Genomic DNA, 24,580 nt, shown 5'->3' with positions numbered 1-24,580 from the left:
TGATGGTGGCAAATTTATTCTCTTGTTTGAGGGAAGGAATAGGGATCGTCCTGGCAATTATAGACCAGTCAGTCTTGAATAACTTGCGGTGGGAGGATTCTGAGACATGATTTATGATTGCTTGGAAAACCATAGTTCGATAACCAGTGTGGCTTTGTGAGGGGCAGGTCATGCCTCAAGCCTTATTGAATTTATTGAGGATGTGACAAAACACACTGAAGGTGTGAGGTATATGGCTTTTAGCAAGGTGTTTGAGAACGTCCCCATGGTAAGCTCATTCAGAAAGTAAGGAGGTGTGGGATACAGGGAAATCTGGCTGTCTGGATATAGAATTGGCTGGGAGAAAGTGATTGGCAGCATCTGCAGTCCTCTGAGTCAAAAGGTAAGGTACTAGAAAAGCACAGCTGGTCAGGCAGCATCCAAGGAACTGGACAGTTGACATTTCAAGCATAAGCTGTTCATCAGGAATGTGGGAACAGCCCAATGGGGCTGAGAGATAAATGGGAGGGTGGTGGGGCTGTGGGGAAAGTAGCTGGGAATGTGATAGGTAGATGAAGGTGGGGGTGATGGTGATAGGTTAGAACAGAGGCTGGAGCGGATAAGTAGGAAACCATTTGGACAGGTAGGACAGTTCAAGAGGGCAGGACTGAAATGGAAGGTTGGTCCTGGGATAAGGTGGGGGGAGGGGAAATGAGGAAATTGGTGAAATCAACATTGATCCAATGCAGAAGATGAGGTGTTTTTCCTCCAGGTGTTGGGTGGCTAGAATCCGGCAGTGGAGGAGGCCCAGGACTTGCATGTCCTTAGCGGAGTGGGAGGGGGAGTTGATGTGTCCGGCCACAGGGCCAGGCTTGTCTGGCCCATAGAAGACAGAAGGTGATGGTAAATGGAAAGTATATTCAGCCTGGAGCTTGGTGACCAGTGGTGATCTGTAGGGATCTGTTCTGGGACCGTTTGCCCTGTGATTTTTAAAAAATAAATAATTTGGATGAGTTAGTAATTTTGCCGATGACATGAAGATTGGTGGAGTTCTGGATCGTGTGGAGGGCTTTTGTAGGTTGCAGCAGGACATTGACAGGATGGAGAACTGGGCTGAGAAGTGGCAGATGGGATTCAACCTGGAAAAGCATGAAGTCATTCACTTTAGTTGAATTTGAATGCAGAATACAGAGTTCAAGGCAGGATTCTTGGTTATGTGGAGGAACAGAGGGAACGTGGTGTCCATGTCTATAGATCACTCAAAGTTGCAACTCAAGTTGATATGGTTGTTAAGAAGGTATATGGTGTGTTGGCTTTCATCATCCAGGGATGGAGTTCAAGAGCCGCGAGGTTATGCTGCAGCTCTTTATAGCCCTGGTTAGACTACACTTGGAATATTGTGTTCAGTTCTGGTCGCCTCATTCTCAGAAGAATGTGGAAGCTTGAGAGAAGGTGCAGAGGTGATTTTGCAAGATGTTGCTTAGACTGGAGGTCATGTCTTATGAAGAATGGTTGAGGGAGCTAGGGCTTTTCTCATTAGAATGAAGGAGGATGAGAGGTGACTTGATAGAGATGTACAGCATGTTGAGAGGCATAGATAGTGGATAGGTAGAGACAGACATTCCCATGCTGGGAAACTATCATGAGGGGTATAATTTTAAGGTAATTGGAGGAAGCTTTAGGGGAGATTGAGAGGTAGGTTCTTTATGCAGCAAGTGGTGTGTGCCTGGAATGCACTGCCAGCAATGGTGGTAGAGTCAGATACATTAGTGACATTTAAGTGACTCTTGGATAGGCACGTGGATGATGGTACAATGAAAGACATGTAGGTTAATCTGATCTTAGAGTAGCATAAAATGTTAACACAAAATGGACGCTTGAAGGGCCTGTACAGTCTTGTACTGTTCTATGTTTATCTCTGTAATGTGATTTGAAATAACTCCTGGGATTTATATTTTTATGAATCAAATCTTGCAACCCCATTCTCAGTGATTAAAGACTTAACAGCAATCAAGGTTTGTTCAATACACTGCATCAATTGTATGACACTTTGACCTTATACAATAAATTGTGTCCTCTGATCCTGCCCCACTAGCTACCTGATGAAGAGCAGTGCTCCGAAAGTTTCTACTTCTAACTGAAATCTGATGGACGCTCACCTGGTGTTGAGATTTTTATCTTTGTCCACCCTATGTCAACACCTCATTGTTCATTATATTGAACATACACAGCCTTAAACTGTCTTGCCTACTCATTGGAAGTTTCTCCCTCACTCTTTCCCCTTTTTACATTTATGACAAATTTTCCTGACTTTACCATACCTGACTCTTAACCTGGATAGCGATGGGAGCATTTTGCTGAAGATCTTTAAATGCATGTTGTAGTTGATGCCAAGTTTCTCTGGGGAATCTCCTGACTAAAATCCCAATTTTTTGTGTTTTTAATGTTGTAATGTGGCAAGTAAATTTGTTTTGAAACTACTGTCCCTACTTGTTACATATCCTTCTGAGACATTGGCATTTTAGCAACTTAATTTTTTCATTGTTTAAAGATTCTTGTAGCTCCCAAGTTGGAAAGGCCACTTTATCAGAAATTCATCTTTACCATGAATAATTCATTTCAACTTTCAGAGGTTCTACTTGTGTGAGAGTCAATGAGAACTCTATATTGCATGCAGAACTTTGTATCAAATTTGTTAACTATTGTGTTGATCAGATTTATTAGCCTATGAATTACCTTACATCAGCAAATATATTAACTACTTGCATTTAAATAGTATCTGTAAAATAGAAAAAGATCCAATTTGTGCTAATGAAAGCATGTTTAACAATTGTATTTATGTAGTGCTTGTTATAACTATTTGACAGCCAAAATTGTGTTTCAGCCGGATGAATGGTTTTGAAGTATAACCTCTGTTGCAGTATCGGGAATGCGGCAGCTCATCAATGCACAGCAAACTCTCTCAAACAGCAAAGTGGCAATGATCAGATAATGTTTTGCAATGGCATTGATTGAAGACTGAATATGGCCAGGACAGAGGACATTATTTGACTGCCCTTTTTGAAAGCGATAAAACTTTTCAAGCACTCCACTGTAAGAGTGCAGCAGACTTGGTTTAACAATTTATTGCAAAGTTGACAATTCTGACCGTGCGCAACACTGCATTAGTACTGTTCTGATGTGTCTGCATAGACAATGTTGTTGCACTCAAACTCTCAACTTTAAAGCTCTGGCTAGAATGCCACCAGTTGAACCTCAGTGGACAAACTATCAGTGAAAATTTTGACACGGAGCCACAAGTTTTCAGGAAAAGTGACCAGAATGTACATTGTACAGTACATAGTGCAACAGTCTAACACCACATTATTATCTTGAAATTTCACTTTCTTTGTGGATACAAAATGGAGACCAGAAAATAATTGTGCCATCATTTTTTTTTGTTTATGGTACGCTTAATTCTGCTTATTGGTTAGTTACTTTGTCAGAACAAGTTTTCAAAATCCAGTAGAATTAAGAACATATCTTATTTTTAGACAAAAATGAGTATTGAAGTTAAGGAAGCCAATAAAGTTTGGTCGATTTAAGATGCGATTTTGATCAGTGATAATAGCATCGATTCTTGGCCTTTATCTTGAAGGTAGTGTTGAATGCTGATGAGAAACTTTGTCTCCAGTGTCAGCTTGATTTTGGCCTAATGATGGAAATTTGCTGATATTTCTGGTTTTATGGTTCACTGATTCTCAAACTGGGGTCCGCCTATAGCTGGGATTCTGTTGAGACTTTGTTGGGATCTCCAAAATAATATATGATCAGGACCATTGACTGTTTTGGAGAGGATTAGTGTGCATTGTTGACTATCCCCCATATTGACAGTGTCGCAATGACAAATGATGTGCACCAGGTAGCATGTCAGTGGTATTGCAACATGGGCAGACTGATAAATAGTGAAGGGAGAGGAGCAAAATGCTGAAACACTCAGCAGCTTTAGTACTGAGTAGTTGGGTGGTGTTTCTTGTAAAACCCTGTGGAGGTACTATTCTTAACAGAAGCCACTCCAGGAAGAGCAAGGTGGTGTCTGGTGAGCTGTGCACTCGGTATGTCGCTGAACCTATAGTGTTAGTTTTGAGCTAAATGGAAGGCAAACCTTTTTTCAGATTGATTGTTAATTGTAATGGATAGTGCTGATAAAATTTCATGTAAATTATTTCAAAGTTTATTCAGAAATATAAATGTGCAGCTAATTTTATTGTGCCTGTAGTATAATTAATGTTGGGATCCATGATTGAAAAGGTGCCCTGCAACCTGAATTGTTTGAGGACCAAGTGACATCAAGAACAATTTGGATTTTTCATAAACAGAGGTTACATAACTTCCAAGTGTACAAGGTATCTCATGCAGTTATGTTAGATTGAATATCATGCATGGAATCCATACTTAATTGTGTCAAGACGTTGTAACATTGGCTGTTAACCTTCCATTTCGTTAACTGACTGAATACCTTGGACTATGTTTGAAAGGAAACCATACTTTTTAAAGGAACTAGTACACTGCTTTGAAAGTGGCATTAGAGAACAGGGAGGTCTTTGAGAACATTGAAAATGTCCAGTACATCGAGAGTGTCATGTTGGCCAAAAAAGCAATTGATGAAGAAATCCAGCACTGCCTCCAATGTCCTAACATAACCTTCTGGCCAACTGAGGAAACAGTATTTTGAGGGAACCACATAGCTCTGTAAACCACAATCTTTTTGTGTCAGATCAGAAATGGTTCTGTTCTTTGTTTTTCCCTGCAATTCTTACATACTTGGTGCAACTGCAGCACACCAACCTCTGAACAAGCAAAATTTTATTAAGTACCGTACAGTACATGCTTGATGGAGCAACCCTTTAGCTTCGCAAGCATTGCGAAGTGCGCTATGTCAAGGGATCACTCTAAACAAAGGAGACCATCCTTCCTTAATACAAAATTTTTACATCACAGCCAGTAATGCCCACAAGATGGTCCCCAGCCATTCCCCCCCCCCCCCCCTGACAGTCACACACCAAGGTTCAAGATTAAATGCAGTGACCTGATCATCTCCGGTAACAATGTAATGTAAATCATCCCTTAATGGCCAAATCTGTCGTGAATAATTTTTTAAACTGCCGCTAGTAGCCAAAATTCCAACTGCAGTGTTTTTATTGATTTCTGAATAGGGGATCATAATGTAATTCCTTTACTCTGAATAACTAGGAAGTGGTCATGCAAATGACTCTGGCTAGGGAAGGGAATGTAAATTCTTTATATACTACTAAGACAGAAACATCCCACCCTAGCCTCAGGACATCCAATTTCCTGCAGGCCAGTAGTGCAAATTAACCCTTTGCTATCTCAGTTCCTGCCCTGCAGTATGGCTCTGAGATTTGGACAGTCTACAGCAGACCTCGAGGCACTGGAGCAGTACCACCAATGCTGCCTACACAAGATCCTCTAAGTCCACTGGGAAGAAAGATGCAGCAACATCAGTGTCCTCGACCAGGTCAATATCTCCAGCATTGACCATCCTTAATCCCCTAAACTGGGTGTGTTATCTGCATGGCCGATACAAGGCTATCCAAGCAGATGTTGAAAAATGTGGTGCTGGAAAACACAGCAGCATTGAGGAGCAGAAGAATCGACATTTTGGGCATCAGCCCTTCTTCAGGAATGAAGCTGGTGTGCCAAGCGGGATGAGATAAAAGGTAGGGGGGACGGAATTTGGGGGAAGGGGTGCTGGGATTGCGATAGGTGGAAGGAGGTGAGGGTGAGGGTGATAGGCTGGAGAGGTCGGGAAGAAGATTGCAGGTCAAGAGGGCGGTGCTGTATCAGAGGGTTGGGACTGAGATAAAGTGGGGGGAGGGGAAATGAGGAAGCTGGAGAAATCTACATTCATCCCGTGTGGTTGGAGGGTTCCTAGGTGGAAGATGAGGCGCTCTTCCTCCAGGCATCGTGTGGTCAGGGTCTGGCGACGGAGGAGGCCAAGGACCTGCATGTCATTGGTGGAGTGGGAGGGGGGAGTTAAAGTGTTCAGCCACGGGGCGGTTGGGTTGGTTGGTGCAGGTGTCCCAGAGGTGTTACCTGAAACGTTCTGCAAGTGGGCTGCCTGTCTCCCCAATGTAGAGGAGACCACATCGGGTGCAGCGGATACAGTAAATGGTGTGTGTGGAGGTGCAGGTGAATTTGCAACGGATATGGAAGGATCCATTGGGGGCCTTGGAGGGAGGTGAGGGGGGAGGTGAGGGCGCAAGTTTCGCATTTCTTGCGGTTGCAGGGGAAGGTGCCGGGAGTGGAGGTTTGGTTTGTGGAGGGGGTGTGGAGCTGATGAGGGAGTCGTGGAGGGAGTCGACTCTCCGGAACGCTGATAGGTGTGGGGACGGAAATATATCCCTGGTGGTGGGGTCTGTTTGGAGCGTTTCAGAGAGACCACTCCCTTGTCAACTCCACACCCCCCCACCAACCCAACCTCCACTCCCGGCACCTTCCCCTGCAACCGCAAGAAGCGCAAAACTTGCGCCCTAACCCCCCCCCTCACCTCCCTCCAAGGCCCCCAATGGATCCTTCCATATCCGTTGCAAATTCACCTGCACCTCCACACACACCATTTACTGTATCCGCTGCACCCGATGTGGTCTCCTCTACATTGGGGAGACAGGTCGCCTACTTTCAGAACGTTTCAGGAAACACCTCTGGGACACCCGCACCAACCGACCCAACCGCCCCGTGGCTGAACACTTTAACTCCCCTTCCACTCCGCCAAGGACATGCAGGTCCTTGGCCTCCTCCATCGCCAGACCCTGACCACATGATGCCTGGAGGAAGGGCACCTCATCTTCCGCCTAGGAACCCTCCAACCGCACGGGATGAATGTAGATTTCTCCAGCTGCCTCATTTCCCCTGCCCCCACCTTATCTCACTCCCAACCCCTGGATTCAGCACCGCCCTCTTAACCTGTAATCTTCTTCCCGACCTCTCCGACACCACCCCTCTCTGGCCTATCACCCTCACCTCCTTCCACCTGTTGTATTCCCAGTGCCCCTCCCCCAATTCTCAGCCAGCTTGGCACACCAGCCTCATTCCTGGAGAAGGGCTTATGCCTGAAACGTCGATTCTCCTGCCCCTCAGATGCTGCCTGGTCTGCTGTGTTTTTCTAGCACCAAGTTTTTCAACTCTGGTCCCCAGCATCTGCAGTCCTCAGTTTCTCCTCCCTGTCCAAGCATATGCTCTACTCCCAACTCCGAAGCAGCAGGTGAGACCCAGGTGGATAGAGCAAGCTTTGAGTGATACCCTCAAGACCTCACTGGCAAAGTAGAACATTCCCACAGACATTTGGGAATCCCTGGCCCAAGATGGTCCAAAATAGGGGAGGAGCATCCAGGAGGTGTTGAGCACCTTGACACCTGTAGTCAGGTATGGGAGAAGGTGGAAGCCAGATGAAAACAACGAAAGGAGCATGTTGCTACATTAACGCCCATGACCACCATCTGTGGTAGCCAGATTGGTCTTCACAACCACCTATGGACTCAGCCTGAGAGTGGAATAGAGTCATCCTTGTCTGCGAGGGACTGTTGGTGATTGATTAAATGTTTTGGAGGCGGTGACGTTGGACTGGGGTGAAAAATCATGAAAATCACATGACACCAGGTTACAGTCCAACAGGTTTACTTGAAAGTACACTCTATCGGAGCCCTACTCCTTTATCAGCTAGCCTGGGTTTGGGTAAGTTGCCGTTCAGAGGATTGGTGTGGACTTGATGGGGTGAATGGCCTGCATCCACACAGTAGAGATTCTGATATAGTGCTTTAATACTCACTTGAAAACTGTCTGATTGCAGTTTAAAAGTTTGTCTGCCTGTTCATATCTGCAGAAGAGCAACCAGCTTCCAAGGTCACGACACCACTGCACTTGGTGATCACTAAAGGAACATTAACTGAAATTTCTGGAAAAACTCAGCAGGTCTGGTAGCATCTGTCGACAGAAATCAGGAGTTAACATTTCAGGTTGAGTGACTCTTCTTCAGAAGTTTGGAAATGTTAACTCTGATTTTTCTCCACAGTGCTACCAGACATGCTGAATTCTTCCAGCAATTTCTGGTTTTGTTTCTGATTGCCTGCATCAATAGTTCTTTAGGTTTTTTACGAAAGGGACATTGTCGGAACACATCTGGACTTCAATTTTCTTCCCCCAAAATTAGAAACAAACTCCTTGCTTGCTAATGCAGATCTGACTGGTTTGTTTCTTCATGACTTCACATGTTGACAAATACATAGGAAAATTGCATTTTTTTTAACATTTCAAACCAACCTTCAGGAATGAAGAGGAAAGAATTTAATCACTCCTCCAGCCTTGGATGTAGTAATTGAAGCAGCAGTATAGAATTTTGCCCTGCTCGATTTTATAGTCCTCCTCAGTGGAAGGAGCTGATATTTAGGGAGAATGGAGTTTAGATCAGAGTGGTGTTGGAAAAGCACACCAGGTCAGGCAGCATCCAAAGAGCAGGAAAATTGACATTTCGGGCAAAAAGCCCTTCAGGAATTTAGGGAGAATGGTCATTTCATCATTTAAGACTAAGTGTTATGGTTTGCAATGCCCATTAACTTCGAGGAACTTAACTTGTTATGTTGGTTCAAATTCATGTCAATGTACAACATCTTGAACTTGTATAATACAAGCTTAGGAACGTTCTTGCCTAGAATGATCTAAAGTTAGTCCTTTTCACATTTTCTTGCAATCTGAAGGTCACATGTACTATTCACCTTTTGAGTTTAAAAAGTTTCAATGCACAAGTGTAAGAATAGTAACAAGTGTAACCTTTTGTGTTTTTGGCTTTACTTCTAATACACTGAAGACTTTGTTAAAGTGCTACACTATCTTTATCCTGTGGAGTGAAGGTGCTTGTCTCCTGGTAACCACGCTTTGTTTTTGGGCTGGCATGAATCATTATGATGATGCTGTTGTCATTATTGTTGTAGTTGAATGATTTCAACAGGGCTCGCTTCGAACAAAAATCACCACAAGATATTGTAGGTTAGCTTTTAGTGGAGACTGCACGTTTTCATTTGCATTCGTATTTTGTTCTCTTGTTGTAAAGGACATAGTCACCACAGCTGTGATTTGTTCCATTTGGTTCCTTTACCATTATAAATAATTAATAGAATAGCACCTGTGGCATGAATTTTAATGAATAAGGATCAAAAGTACTTTCAGGAGACATGGGTAATTGTCTTGTTGCTGTGGTAAAATGTTAGCCTGTTTAAATGTCTGAATCTGTATTTGGAATCTTTGCCTTTCTTCAGTCGCAACTCCCCGCGATATAAGTTTGTGTTTGCTCTGTTCTGACCGATTGTAGTCTGAATGCATGGGTATCTCATGATAAAAAGAAGTATGGCAGGTATAAAAAAAATGAAAAAGGCTGTTGTAGCTTTGGTAAAAACAATAACTGCAGATGCTGGAAACCAGATTCTGGATTAGTGGTGCTGGAAGAGCACAGCAGTTCAGGCAGCATCCAAGTAGCTTCGAAATCGACGTTTCGGGCAAAAACCCTTCATCAGGAATCCAACTTGATCAGGTGCTGGAAGTTATGTTTCAGTTATACAGCTCTGGAACAGCACTGGGCAAGAGATATTGGCTTTTCGTGAAGTAGAGCCTGATTTTTCCAGAATGATGCTAGGGTTTTCAGAAGTTATATTAGAGCTGTAGTGTTGGCTTTTACTTGGTTGTCTAATTGAGGATGGTTCTGATTGAGGTGTTTAAAATGACCAAAATGTTTGATTTGGGTGCATATAGAAAAGTTGCTGCTTCTGGTATGCAAATCTGGAATGAAGATTCCAGAGCGAGGCAATTTAGAAAGGAGATTAAGAAGCTTGTTTTCCATGCACACACTCTGGAAATATGGGATTTCCTTCTGGAGTGTTACACATTCTTGGTTAGTTGAGAGTTCTGTGAATCCTTTTGTGAGTTGAAGATTTGTATGTTGTAGATCAATGGAGTAGCAAAATAGGCTTGAGGTGTTGCATAATCTTCTGTACTGCCTTGGGTTATGGTGGTAATGATGGTATAACTCAGGACTTGCTGCTGTTACTTCACTGAAAGTGGTAGTAACCTTCAGACTGCATGTGGAACTACACTGAAATCAAGTGGTTGTCTGCACTGTGCAGTGGGTACACTGTTGAAACCACCCGAAAGGTCCAATGAATTGAGCTAATGAGAACTTCTAGTCTTGCCATTTGACAAGTCCTGTGGATGCTGGAGATTTGAGTGTCCTGAAAAAGCTCTACGTGCCTGCAGTAACTATGAAAAGTCAAAGCGTTAATATTCTGAATCCAGTATGTTTGTTTCTTTAGAGCATTTCAGTTTTGAGGAAGATTCATATTGGATTCAAAACATAAACTCTATTTCTCTAGGGTGTAGGTTTGCTCTCTGAGCTGTAGGTTTGATATCCAGATGTTTCATTACCTGGCTAGGTAACATCATCAGTGACAACCTCCAAGTGAAGCAAAGTTGTTGTCTCCTGCTTTCTATTTATATCTTTCTCCTGGATGGGGTTCCTGGGGTTTGTGGTGGTGTCATTTCCTGTTCGTTTTCTGAGGGGTTGATAGATGGTATCTAGATCTATGTGTTTGTTTATGGTGTTGTGATTGGAGTGCCAGGCCTCTAGGAATTCTCTGGCATGTCTTTGCTTAACCTGTCCCAGGATAGATGTGTTGTCCCAGTCGAAACGGTTTTTTTTCATCCGCATATAGGGCTACGAGGGAGAGAGGGTCATGTCTTTTTGTGGCTAGCTGGTGTCCGTTTATCCTGGTGGCTAACTTTTTTCCTGTTTGTCCTACGTAGAGTTTGTGGCAGTCCTTACATGGAATTTTGTAGATGACGTTGGTTTTGTCCATGGGTTGTACTGAGTCTTTGAAGTTTGTTAGTTTTTGTTTGAGAGTGTTGGTGGGTTTGTGTGCTCCTAGGATTCCGAGGGGTCTTAGTAGTCTGGCTGTCATTTCTGAAACTTCTTTGATGTATGGCAAGGTGGTTAGGGTTTCTGGCTGTGTTTGGTCTGCTTGTCGTGGTTTGTTCTTGAGGAATCTGCGGACTGTATTTTTTGAGTATCCGTTCTTCTCGAGTACGTTATAAAGGTGGTTCTCTGTTTTCCGAAGTTCGTCTGTGCTGCAGTGTGTGGTGGCTCGTTGGAATAGTGTTCTGATACAGCTTTGTTTGTGTGTGTTGGGATGGTTGCCGGTGTAGTTAAGTATTTGGTCAGTGTTTGTCGGTTTTCTGTATACGCAGGTTTGTTTCTCTGTTCAGTGCTGCCAGATTGACTGAGATTCTTTGACAGTAGCCTTTCATTTCACTTTTCTAAAAGTATTCGAGTCATTGTAAAAACCCTTGGGGGTTGGGAGAAATGTTACACTTTTTTTTTGAAAAACTTCATTCTTAGGATGGGATTGTCGCTGGCTAGGCCAGCATTTGTCGCCCACCCGTAATTGCCCATAGGGCAGTTAAGCGTCAATCACATTGCTATGGGTCTGGAGTCATGTAGGTCCAGTTTCCATCGCTAGAGATTAGTGAACAAGATGGGTTTTTTCTGGCAATAGGCAATGGCTTCATGGTCTAAAAGTGTGGTGCTGGAAAAGCACAGCTGGTCAGGCAGCATCTGAGGAGCAGGGCAATCAATGTTTCAAGCATAAGCTCTTTAGGAATGATGAAACACTCCTGATGAAGAGCTTATTTTTGAAATATCGACTCTCCTCCTCTGATGCTGTCTGACCGGCTGTCCTTTTCCAGCATTACACTACTTGATTCTGATCTCCAGCATCTGCAGTTGTCACTTTCTCAGAATTGATTCATAGTAATCATTCGACTCTTAATTCCAAATCTTTAAAAATTTAATTTAAATTCCACCATCTACTTCAGCAGGATTTGCACCTGAGTCACCAAAACATTAGCTGGGTCTCCAAATTAACAGTCCTGCGATAATGCCACAAGGCTGTCGCCATCCCAATTGTCTAAAGTGGGTTTATAACTATGTTACTTTTATTAAACAGCTTGGGTCTCCTGAAAAATAATTTAATATTTTTTGTGTTGAACATCTTCATAATAAGGTTTAAGGGGCTATTTTTGAATTACACATAAGAGAAACATTCCATTGAGTAAGGATGTGGCTATCGATTCTTTTGTGAATTGTTTTTCTCGAACCTTCCCCACATTGAAATCAAACTGACTAATCTATAACTGGGTTTATCCCGAAAAGTTTCCTTGAATAAGGCCGCACTGTTTACAATTTTTGTCTTCTGGCACCTTGCCCAACAGTAGGGAAGACTTAAAGACCAACGTCCCCTCCCATTTACTTCCATTTCCTTGGGTACATCTTATCCACTCCTAATGCTTTGTCAGCCTTAAAAACAGGACTTCAAGTGTTAATCTCTGGATTACTCCCAGTGACAGCAGGACTAGGAGAGCAGAGCAGCAGATGAGTGCATGGCTGAGGAGCTGGGGCAGGATTCAGATTTTCAGATCATTGGTGTCTCTTCTGGGGCAGAAGTGATGTGTATAAGAGGAATGGATTAGATCTGAACAAGAGGCGAACCAATATCCTCGCAGTGGAGAATTACTAGAGCCACTCTAGAGTATTTAAACCAGAAGGTGGGAACGTAAGCAGTAGTGAGACAAAAGAGAAATTGAGGCTAGTGCAGAAGTTCGAGAACAAGTTAAATAGACAAGGCAGTGAATGAGGGAAGACTGATATCCTGAAGTGCATTCATTTCAATGCAAGAAGTCTGACAAATAAGGCTATAGGAAGAATAGATGACACTTTAGTATATTCTGGATGGATTGTCCAGTAAAGTTGGATGGAACTGAGAAATAAAGGGTCATCGCTTTGGGGTTATACTATATGACCCCTCAATAACAGGAACTAGGGGAGCAACTATATGGGGGATTGCAGATAGCTATAAGAATTCTAGGGTTGCATTAAGGGATTTTAGCTTTCTCAGCAGAGACTGGAACTGCCATAGTGTTAAGGGCTTGGGTGTGGAGGAGCTTAAGTGTGTTCAGGAAAATTTTCTCAATGAACTTGTAGGTGAGAAGGTTTCAAACCCAAATTTGTCTTGGGAAGTAAGGCAGGGCAAGTGACTGAGATGTTAGTGTGGGAACACTTTAGGACTAGTGACCATAATTACATTAGTTTAAAATAGTTGTGGGAAAAGACGACAGGTCTGAGCCACAACTTGAAGTTCTAAATTGATGCAAGGTCAATTTTGATGTTATTAGACTGGACCTTTTAAAAAATTGATTGAGGGAGGCTGTTTGCAGGTAAGGGGATGTCTGGCAAGTAGGAGGCTTTCGAAAGCAAGGTAATGAGAATTCAGAGTCCGTATGTTGCTGTTAACATGAAGGGCAAGCTGGCAGAAATAAAGGATATGGGATGACAAGAGAGATTGAGGCTCTGTTCAACGTAAACGAGGAGATATTTGTCAGGTATAGACATCTGGGATGAAGTGAATTGTTTGAGGGGTATAGTTGGTGTAGGAGTACACTTGAGAGAAATCAGGAGGGCAAAAAGGGGGCATGAGATGGCTTTGACAAATAGAGAAGGAGATCAGAGAGAGATTCTGTAAGTGTGTTAAGGGCAAAAAAATAACTGGAGAAAATAGGCCCTTTAAAGATCAAGATCATTTGTCTGTGGAGTCAGAGGAGATGGGTAAGATACTAAATGAATATGTCTCATCAGTATTTACCATGGAGAAAGGCATGGATGCTAGGAGTCTCTGGCAAATGCATTGTGATGTCTTGAAGAACGTCAACATTACAGAAGAGGAGTAGCTGGTAGTCTTAAAATGCATAAAGGGAGATAAATCTGCGGGACCTGATCAAGTGTATTCCAGGACATGTGGGAAGCTAGGGAAGAGATTGTTGGGCCCCAAGGGGTGATATTTGTATCATTGACCGCCACAGGTGAGGGCCTGGACGACTGGAGGTTGGCTAATGTGCCATTATTTAAGAGGCTGCAAGGAACAGCCAAGGAGCTACAGACCGGTGAGACTACCCACTACTGATGTCAGTTTGTTGGAGGGAATGTTTAGATACTGTATCTTACAATCATTTGAAAAGGCAAGGGTTATTTGGGGTAGTCAGCATAACTTTGTGCGTGGGAAATCGTGTCTCTCAAATTTGAGACTTCTTTTTAAGAGGTAACCAAAACAGTAGGTGAAGGCAGAGAGGTAGATATAGACATTAGCAAGGCCTTCAACAAGCTTCCCCATAGTAGATTGATTAGTAAGATTAGATCACGTGGGATCTTGGGAGAGCTAGCCAACTGGATAAAAAAATTAGTTTGGTGGGAATGATTTGTTGTTCAGACTGGGGCCTTGTGACCAATGGTATGCTGCAAGGATCAGTGCTAGATCCACTGTTGTTTGTCATTCATAGAAATCAATTGGATGAGAATATGAGAGACCTGATTAGTAATTTGTGAATGATGCCAAAATTGGTGGTAGAGTGGTCAGTGAAGAAAGTTCACTAAGAGTACAACAGGATCTTGATCAAATTCATCAGTGGACTGAGGAATGGTAGATGGAGTTTAATTTAAATAAATACATGGTGTCGCATTTTGGTAATACAAACCAGTGTGTGCGTGGCCAATGCGGGGAATAATTGAGTTTTTCCTGAAACAAAGAAAAATCCAAACTTTCCTTAAAGCAGTTTGTGGAAGCAATTTCTGAAGGAGCAAATGTTTAATAAAAGTTGTTTGAGACATGGTTTTGATTGATTTGTTCTTTCTTGACAATCACATACTTTTAAAAAAGTGTTATTGGGATACAGGCATCGTAAGTGATGGTAGCATTGCCTGCTGCACTTTCTTCTATGTCGAGAATGATGCCACCATGAAACACCTTCCCATTCCCTCCCATGTTGTTATTCTGCACAGACTGTTCCCGTTGCAATTTGCTGGTTCAATTTCTCTCTGAGCAGTTTATCCTTCTCCCGTGGTACCTTCCCATGTAATCACAAGAGCTATAGCATTTTGCCACTCTCCTTTTCATTCATTAAGGCATCAGACAGCTCTTCCAAGTGAAGTAGATGTTGATTTATACAACTTTTAATGAAATCTATAGTATTTACTGTTACACTGGGGAGACCAAACTCAGATGGCTAAGAGTGCAGGTGTGACATTAGTTAATTTGTCCTGCTGTCCTGCAAGAAATTGAATGCACTGGGAGGTAGGGTGGTTTGTCTTTGTCTTATTTCAAAAAAATGTTGATCTCTACCAAAGTTGCCACTGTAATTCCAACTCTTTTATTTGGGAAATTTCATTTGGAGAACATGTTTAATATATTCTGCATTTGTTTCCCACAAATATTTGAGATTTAAATCTGAACTGAAACAGTCTCTTCAATGGCTAAAGCACAGGAAACATATTTTATTGTTTTCTCACTGCTCCAGATTATTGAACTACTTTTCCTGACAGCTTTCACATAAGCCAAGTATTAATTTGTCAAAGGAAAATCGTTTTTGAATAACGTGAATCAGGTCCCCTGGGGGTTTGATTTTAGGAATATTGATTGTTTATAATGTACTACCTAAACAATTCAGTTAAAACTTTAAATTCGTGGATTAGATTAGATTCCCTACAGTGTGGAAACAGGCCCTTTGGCCCACAATTCCACACCAATCCTCCGAAGAGTAACCCACCCAGACCCATTTCCCTCTGACTAATGCACCTAACACAGTGGGCAATTTAGTATGGTCAATTCACCTGACATGCACATCTTTGGGAGGAAACCGGAGCACCCGGATGAAACCCACGCAGACACTGGGAGAATGTCTGTGTGGAGTTGGCACAGTTGCCGGAGGCCAGAATCAAACCTGGGGCTGTGATGCAGCAGTGCTAACCACTGAGCCACCGGGATTGTATAAAATTTGATAATGTCATAAATAGTGAACAGAGTAACAGACTTCAAGACGACTGAGGATGTTAAAATAGGCAGACGCAGTCTAGTGTAGTGAAATGTGTGACTCTCTTCATACTGATTCCCACCTTGGCAAGGAAGGAATGAGACAGGAAACGCCAAGGTACTTTCTGCAGCTAACATCATCTCGAGAGTTTCTCCATTCACAGGTAAAGCATGCCTTCGGACCACCGCCCGCCCCTCCCCAGCCTGATTCAGCGGATTCAATCTGTTCCCCAGTCATGAGTACGAAAAGTGAAGAAGCGAGCAACGGTGAAGAGGAAGTCTGTACGCTTTTTGTCAGTGGCCTTCCTCTGGACATTAAACCATGTGAGCTTTACCTTGTCTTTCGAACATTTAAGGAATATGAAGGTTGACTGATCAAGCTAACATCAAACCAGCCAGTTGTCTTTGTTACATTTGACCGCAGTGGAGGAGCAGAAGCAGCGAAGAATGCGGTGTTTACCTAGCCTGCAGCTGCTGCACTTTATACTCTGATACGCTGGTATCCTCCATCTGAAGCGTCTCCGCAAGGATTGAAGTCTCGTCAATTTTGTTCAGTATTTAACTGCTGTTTCCAAGAATTCAAATTTCTCTGTGCTGTGATGTAGAAGGATAGACTGGGTTTTGTTTTCAGGTTAGACTTTACTGAAGGAGATGATGGATAATTGGCTCATTTCCACTCGACTTGGAGGGGGTGGAGTGGTCACCAAGGACTGTGGAGACACTGATACTGCAAAGTCTATAGGCCCTGACAGTGTTCCCACAGTCGTACTGAAGACGCATGTTCCAGAACTTTCCGCTCTCCTAGCCAAGCTATTCTGGTACAGTTGCAATGTTGGTAACTACCTGACAATGTCGACAATTGCCCAGCTATGTCCTGTGTATTAAAAGGAGGGCAAAGCCAACCTGACCAATTGCCATCCCATCAGTCTACTTTACTGATGATAGAATGTAATGGAAGGTGTCATCAATAATGCTCAACACCATCAGCAACTCCTCAGCTGCTGAAGCATTCCATGTTCAAATGCAACAAGATCTGACCATATGCAAGCTTGAGCTGACCTGTAATAAGCAATATTCATGCCACGCAATTGTCAGGAAGAGACTATCTAATTTCTGCGCCTTTACATTGAGTAACGTTACAATCACTGAATTCTCTACTGTCAACTTCCTGGGGATTACCACTCACCAGCCCCAGAAACTCAGCTGGACTCACCACATAAATACTGTGACTAAAAGAGCAGGTCAGAGGTTAGATATACTGTGACGAGTAACTTGCCTTCTAACTCCAGAGTTGCTAAGCCTGTCCATCATTTGCAAGGCACAAATCAGGAGTGCAACGGAATACTCCACACTTGCCTAGATGGGTGCCACTCCAACAGCACTCAAGTTTGATACCAAGCGCACTTGATTAGCACTGCATCCACAAACTTCCACTCCCTCCATCACTGACGCTCAGCAACTGTGTATAGTATCTACAAGGTACACTGCAGAAATTCGCCCAAGATCCTCAGATAGCACCTTTCAAACCAATGACCATTTCAATTTAGAAGGGCGGGGCCGCAGATAAATGAGAACAATGCCACCTCCAAGTTCCATTCCAAGCCACTCACTACTTAGACTTGGAAATTTGTCACTGTTCCTTCACTGTCACTGGGTCAAGTTCCTGCAATTCCATCCGTAATGGCATTTCTAAGTCACCCCAAAGCAGGTGGACTTGGAGTGGTTCAAGAAGGCAGCTCAAGGGCTTGTGCCCAAAATGTCAACTGCCTGCTCCTCAGATGCTGTGACCTGCTGTGCTTTTCCAGCTTCACGCTATTCAACCATCTTCTCAAGGGCAACTCGGGATGGGCAATAAATGCTGGCCAGCCTGTGACGCACATGTTCTACAAATGAACTAAAGCAGAAAATAACTTTTTTGCTCTGTTGTCCTAGAAGAAAATACAAATAACTTTCCAGAAATGTCAAGGAAGCAAGTGCAAATTAGGAAGGAGATGATTATTAATAAAGTGCTTGAGAAATTAATGGGAGTGAAAGCTGATTCATTGCCCGAAGATCTGATGATCTGCATCCCAGCGTACTGAAATAGACACTTAGTTTTAAGCTTCTAAAACTTTGTAGACTCTTGAACAGTCCTGTCATATTGGAAGGTGGCAAATGTAACCTCCCCTTTTAAAAAGGAGGAAAGGGGAAATCTGGACTCATAGACTTGTGAGCTTACCATCAATATTTTGAAAACGCTGCCCTCAATTATAATTAGAAAAAGTGATGATGACCACTTTCAAAGTAGCAAAGTCAACGTGGATTTATGTGATTGTATTTGATGGATCTGGTGGAGTTTTTTTTTGAGGATATGGCTAGTGTAATAAATAAGCAAAGTTTTGAGAAGCTTTTGACTTAGTCCTCTGTAAGAGGTGAGTTCAAACCCAAAGCATGTGAGATTGGTGGCAATATATTGATATGGAAGGAGAAGTATTTAGTAGATGGGGAACAGGGTTAGAATGAATCCGAACCTTTTTGGTTGGAAGGCAGTGGCAAGTACACCAGTGGTCTGTGCTTGAAGCACTAGTTAGTCGCAATATATTTTAATGAATTGGATGTGGAAATCAAATGCAATATTTCCAAGTATGCTACCCACTCAAAACAAGGTGGAATTCCAAGAGGTAAGAAGGATCTACAGCGGCTTCAAAGCCATTTAGACCAGCTGAAGGAGTGGACAAGTACATGGCTGATAAAGTATAATAAGGATAAGTATGGCGCTCTCTACTTAAATGCAAAAACAGAATAGCAGACGACCTGTCAAATACTGATGTTCAAAGGAACTCTGGTGTCCAGTAATCTGGTCATGAAATGCAAATCTTCAGGTGCAGTAAACAGTTCACAAAGGCAATGGTGTTGGTCTTTATTTCAAGAAGACTTAATTACATGAGAAGAAAATCGTGCTACAGTTGTACAGGGCCATGGTGAGACCGCACCTGGAATATAGAGTGCAGTCTTGGTCTCTGTACTAAAGAACATTTATACTTGTCAAAGAAGAAATCTAGCGAATTTTGACTGGGATTGTTTCTGGGATGGCATGTTTGTCGTCTGAGAGATTGAGTCAACTGTACCTGTAATCATTGCAGTTTTCAAGAATGAAAAGGTTGTGTTGCGATTAGGAAAATCTAACAGCTGGGCAAATTGTATGCAGATATGACGGTTTGTCTGCATTAGAACAAGAGGTCACAGTCTCAGAATATGTGGTGAAGGCTGTTCCAACTGAAATAAGAAATTTCTTCATTCAGAGCTTGGTAACCCTGTGGAATTCTCTACCACAAGTTGAATATATTTAAGAAAAAATATATTTATAGTGACTTGACGTGCCAAGGGGATTTGGGGAGAGAGAGAGTGTGCCATTTAAAATAGAGGATCAGCCATGATCTTGATCAATGATCAATTCTGCTTAATGAACTTTTCTTCCTATTTTCTCCATTTCTGAAACACGTGGTTTAAAAAGTCTTTCTTCTTTCCAATTTGTATTATATATGTGCGATATACCAACATACTGATTTGCCAACGTTTGAAGTTCATCAATCTAATGCTTAAGTGTAGTGACTAAACTATTCCTACTTTTAAAATTTAGATACTGCACCTATAGCAATTCATTGATAGAACGATATATATTTTCAAACAACTTGCATTTTTATTCTTAAACAGAAAATACCCATAAATACTTGCACTTTACTGTCTCTCATCCTTCAACATTTGTACCAAGAAGAAAACCAAATTGTCTTGTAATTTGACTCGTGTTCGCCAAGTTGTACATTCACTGGCAGTGAATTACTCTACAGACTCTGTTATTGGAGGAAGTATCTTTGATGTGTCTATTTCTTGGTTCCTTTTACGTGACAAGTGCATGATCCATGATAATTGATAAATATTCAGTGCTAAGATTATGAGGAATATTTTGTCTAATTCAAAGAAAGAAATGTAACCAATGATCTTACAACAGTCTTATAACATGAAGCATGAAAAAACCGAATCAAATATCTTAAGTTTTCCTATTGTAATTGAAAAGTACAGAAGTACCCTTTATTCCAAAACATGATTTGCCATCAACTCTCCTCCTGGATTTGGAATCTGTTTTGCAAAGTCTTGTGTGCAATTACTCTTAACGTCCTCTTCTTCACTTCCTAACTATCTCCATAGCCACTGAATTTACTTCAAATTTTCTTTTAGCTGATTTTTCAATTCCCCCCCCCCCCCCCCCCCCCTTCCTTTTGCCTAACTTGTTTTGGCTCCAATGCACACTGAATAAATGTCAAATTGGCCACTCCTGTGGACATTTTATCAAGTGAAAATTATAGTGTCAGGATATTAGCGTGTTGAAAACATTTATGAACTTAATCGCTTTAGCAATTAAATATTGTTGTCAATTTCTACCTGGTGCCCCAAAGAAGAAAAACATTGTGTACTTTTCCATTTCATTGGGCAATTATGTTTCATTTTGTTTCGCATGTGAAGTAATTTGAGGTCTAAGCTGTTTGTCTTTGTTTGCAGATCACAGCCAAGTTTGCCATCATGTTCATCACTGTACAATACAATGTTACATACACCAACGTAGGTAAGAGATAGCCATTGAATATTTATTTTGGAGTTAACATCTGACTTGATGGTAACTTTGTTTAATAAGTTTTACTGATACAAATGCTGTACATTAACAGTGAAACTTCTTTATGCAAAAGAAGAGAGAAGAAAATAAACAACCTATTTACATATATTGCAATTTTAAAGATTTAAAAATGCAGTAACAATATAATCCCATACATCCCAAAACCAGCACTTTATTGTACTCTAAACAAAAAAATTCTTTCTCTATCGCATCTATAGGTTTAATTGTTTCTTTCAATTTCTGGTCTGGAGACTATGCACAAAACTGAGTTTTGAAATAGCCCCTTCAGGATTTTAACCAAACACTTATGGTCTGGAACTTTCAAACTAAACTTCTAACAATTAAAAATGGCGAAATCCTATTTTAACATCTAACTCCAGCCAGACTGACTTGTGATCTGAAATGAAAAGTTTGAGCTATATCTCCTCCTCTTCCCCCACGTATCAAAGCCAAAAAAATCCTGAATCCTCTAAACTGAAAACAAGGCAAATGCACTTCAATGTTGTCAATGTATGAATAAAAAACCTCCCAGTGCACAATTCCCATTATCAGTCCACAGATACTGTCATGCTAGTTTAAAAATGTCGGGGCTCCAGACGTATTGACATTAATTCCCCTTGCTATGGTTAGACCCACTTGGAGTACTTTGAGCACTTTGAGCAAATCTGTGTCCACAACACTTTGGTAAAGATGTCTCGTCAGTTTTGTTCATTATGCCGTCATCTGTGTGCCTATCAAAGAGTCGCTTAAATGTCCCTAATGTATCTGACTCTACCACCACTGCTGGCAGTGCATTCCAGACATACTCCACTCGTTGTGTAAAGAACCTACCTCCAATCACCTTAAAATTATGCCCCCTTGTAATAGGTATTTGCACTCTGGAGAAAAAAAGTCTCTGCCTATCCACTATCTATGCCTTTTGACATGCTGTACATCTCTAATAAGTCACCTCTCATCATCCTCCACTCCAATGGGAAAAGCCCTAGCTACCTTAACCATTCTTCATAAGACATGCCCTCCAGTCCAGGCAACATCCTGCTAAATTGCCTCTGCACCCTCTCTAAAGCTTCCACATCCTTCCGAGAATGAGGCGACCAGAACTGAACACAATATTCCAAATGTGGTCTAACCAAGGCTATGTAGAGCTGCAGCATAACCTCGTGGCTCTTGAACTCCATCCCCCTGCTAATGAAAGCCAATACACCATATGCTGTCTTAACAACTGTTGCAACTTTGAGGGATCTATAGGCATGGACCCCAAATTCCCTCTGTTCCTCCCTCAACCTACAACAGCCTACACTATCCACAACTCCATCAACTTTTGTGTCATTAGCAAGCTTACTCACCCCAGCCTTCCACTTATTCAGTCAAGCCATTCATAAAAATGTCAAAAACACCACAGGTCACCGAACTCCAGGCTGAATACTTTCCATCTACTACCAACACCTGTCTTCTATAGGCCAGCCAATTCTGTATCCAGACAGTCAATTTCCTTTCATCCCATGTCCCCTTCCTTTCTGAATGAGCCTATCATGGGAAACCATATCAATTGCCTTGCCAAAATCCATGTACACCACATCCATTTCTCTACCTTCTTCAAAGTGTTTTGTCACATCCTCAATTCAACAAGGCTTTTGAGGCATGACTTGCCCCCAGCAAAGCCATGCTAACTATTTGGAAAAGCATAGCTTGATTAGAGATAATCATCAATTCTGTCTCGCAGAATCCATAATTTGCCTACCACCAACGTAAGACTGACTGCTCTGTAATTCCCAGGGTTGTCCCTAATTGCTCCCTCGAACAAGGATGTTTTTCATCCTCCAATTATCTGGTACGACTTCAGTGGACAGTGAGGACATAGTCTAGATCAGAGTGGTGCTGGAAAAGCACAGCAGGTCAGGCAGCATCCAAGGAGCAGGAAAATCGATGTTTTGGGCAAAGGCCCTTCATCAGGAATGGAGGCAGGAAGCCTCCAGGGTGGAGAGATAAATGGTGAGGGTGGGGAGAAGGTCAGCACTGTCCTCATGACCTGTCCTACCTGCCAATCTCCCTTCACATCTATCTGCTCCACCCTCCCCTCTGGCCTATCGCCTCCATGCCCACCTCCATTCACCTATTGTACTCTTTGCTACCTTCTCCCCAGCCCCCCCCCCCACCCCAAAATTTATTTCTCCACCCCCCAAATTTATTTCTCCACCCTGGAGGCTTCCTGCCTCTCTTCCTGATGAAGGGCTTTTGCCCAAAACATCGATTTTCATGCTCCTCGGATGCTGCCTGACCTGCTCTGCTTTTCCAGCGCCACTCTGATCTACACTCTGTCCTCACTTTTGTCCAGTGAGGACACAAAGGTCATCACTAAAGGTGCAGCAATCTCTTCCCTCATTTCTTGCAGTAACCTTGGATATATCCTGTCTGGCCCAGGGAACATATCTATCCTGTGTTTTTCAAATTTCCAGCACATCTTTCTCCTTAACATCCAACCTGTTGGAGCATATTAGCTCGTTTCACACTGTCCCACAAACAGCAAGGTCTCAGTAGTGAATACTGAAGCAAAGTATTCATTAAGGACCTCCAATCCAACACAAGTTCCCTCTACTATCTCTGATCAGCCCTACCCTCACTCTGGTCATCCTCTTGTTCCTCACACAAGTGCATAATGCCTTAGGCTTTTCCTTAATCAGACTCTTTCTTGCTCCCTTCTGCCTCTAAGTCCATTCTTACGTTCCTTTCTGGCTATCTTGTAACCCTTTAGAGCCCTGTCTGATCCTTGCTTCCTCCTTCCTCTTGACTAGATGTTCCACTTCTTTTGTCATCCAAGGTTCCTTCACCCTACCATCCCTTCCTTGTCTCAGTGGGGCAAACCTATCCAGCACTCACAGTAAATGCTCCCTAAACAACCTCCATATTTCTGTCATGCATTTCCCTGCGAATATCTGTTACAATTTATGCTGCACAGTTCCCGTCTGATAGCATTCTAATTCCCCTCCCCCAATTAAATAGTTTCCCATACCATCTGCTCCTATCCCTCTTCATGAGTATGGTAAAGTCAAGGAGTTGCGATCACTATTACTGAAATGCTCTCTCACCGAGAGACCCGATACCTGGCATAGTTCATTGCCAAGCACCAAATCCAATATGGCCTCCCCTCTAGTCGGTCTATCTCCATATTGAGTCAGAAACCCTTCCTGGACACTTCTGACAAAAACTACTCCATCTAAACCATTTGAACAAAGAAGGTTCCAAACAATATTAGGGAAGTTAAAGTCTCCCATGAAAACACGCCTGTTACTTCCGCACCTTTCCAAAATGTCCTATCTGCTCCTCTGTGTCTTTGTTGCTATTGGGAGTTCTACAGAAACCTTCCAATAAAGTGACTGCTCCTTTTCCTGTTTCTAACTTCCACTCATAATGACTCGGTAGACAAATCCTCCTTGACAATCTACCCTGTCTGCAACTGCGATAATATCCTTGATTAGCAATGCCACTCTCCCACCTCTTACCTCCCTCCCTATTCCTTTTGCAACACCTAAACCCCGGAATATCCAACAACCATTCCTGTCCCTGTGATCTCCAATGTCTCTGTAATGGCCATAACATCGTAGTTCCAAGTACTGATCCAGGCTCTAAGTTCGTCACCCTTATTCCTGATACTTGTTGCATTAAAATACACACTTCAACCCATCACACTGACTGCAACTTTGCTCTATCAACTGTCTATCCTTCCTAACAGACTCTCTGCATGCTGAATTTGCGTGTTCATCAGTTATTGTACCTCTGATCCATAGCTCCCGTTCTCATCCCCCGCCAAACGAGGTTTAGCCCTCCTGAAGAGCTCAAGCAAACCTCCCGTCCAGGATATTGGTATCCCTCCAGTTCAGGTGCAACCTGTCCTCCTTGTACAGAAGGTATCCCATGATAGACATATCTGAAGCTTTCCCTTCTACACCAGCTCTCGAGCCATGTGTTCAGCTGCAGTCACTCTGTTTCTAGTTTCACT

General features: G+C 42.5%; 1 protein-coding gene across 2 annotated transcripts in view; it reads left to right on the top strand.

Moving 5' to 3' along the window:
• LOC140462904 (translocating chain-associated membrane protein 1-like 1) overlaps positions 1 to 24,580 on the top strand; it is a 107,247-nt gene that overhangs the window by 19,239 nt on the left and 63,428 nt on the right. For both annotated transcript variants that reach the window (XM_072556351.1, XM_072556352.1), the window contains one exon: positions 20,472 to 20,535. In XM_072556351.1, the coding sequence (XP_072412452.1) occupies positions 20,472 to 20,535 (64 nt within the window). The remainder of the gene's footprint in view (positions 1 to 20,471; positions 20,536 to 24,580) is intronic.

The sequence above is a fragment of the Chiloscyllium punctatum genome, chromosome 37, assembly GCF_047496795.1.
Source record: "Chiloscyllium punctatum isolate Juve2018m chromosome 37, sChiPun1.3, whole genome shotgun sequence".
Classification (NCBI taxonomy): Eukaryota; Metazoa; Chordata; class Chondrichthyes; order Orectolobiformes; family Hemiscylliidae; genus Chiloscyllium; species Chiloscyllium punctatum.
The sequence above is the reverse complement of the archived record's forward strand: the minus strand, read 5'-3'. Positions and strand labels throughout refer to the sequence as shown.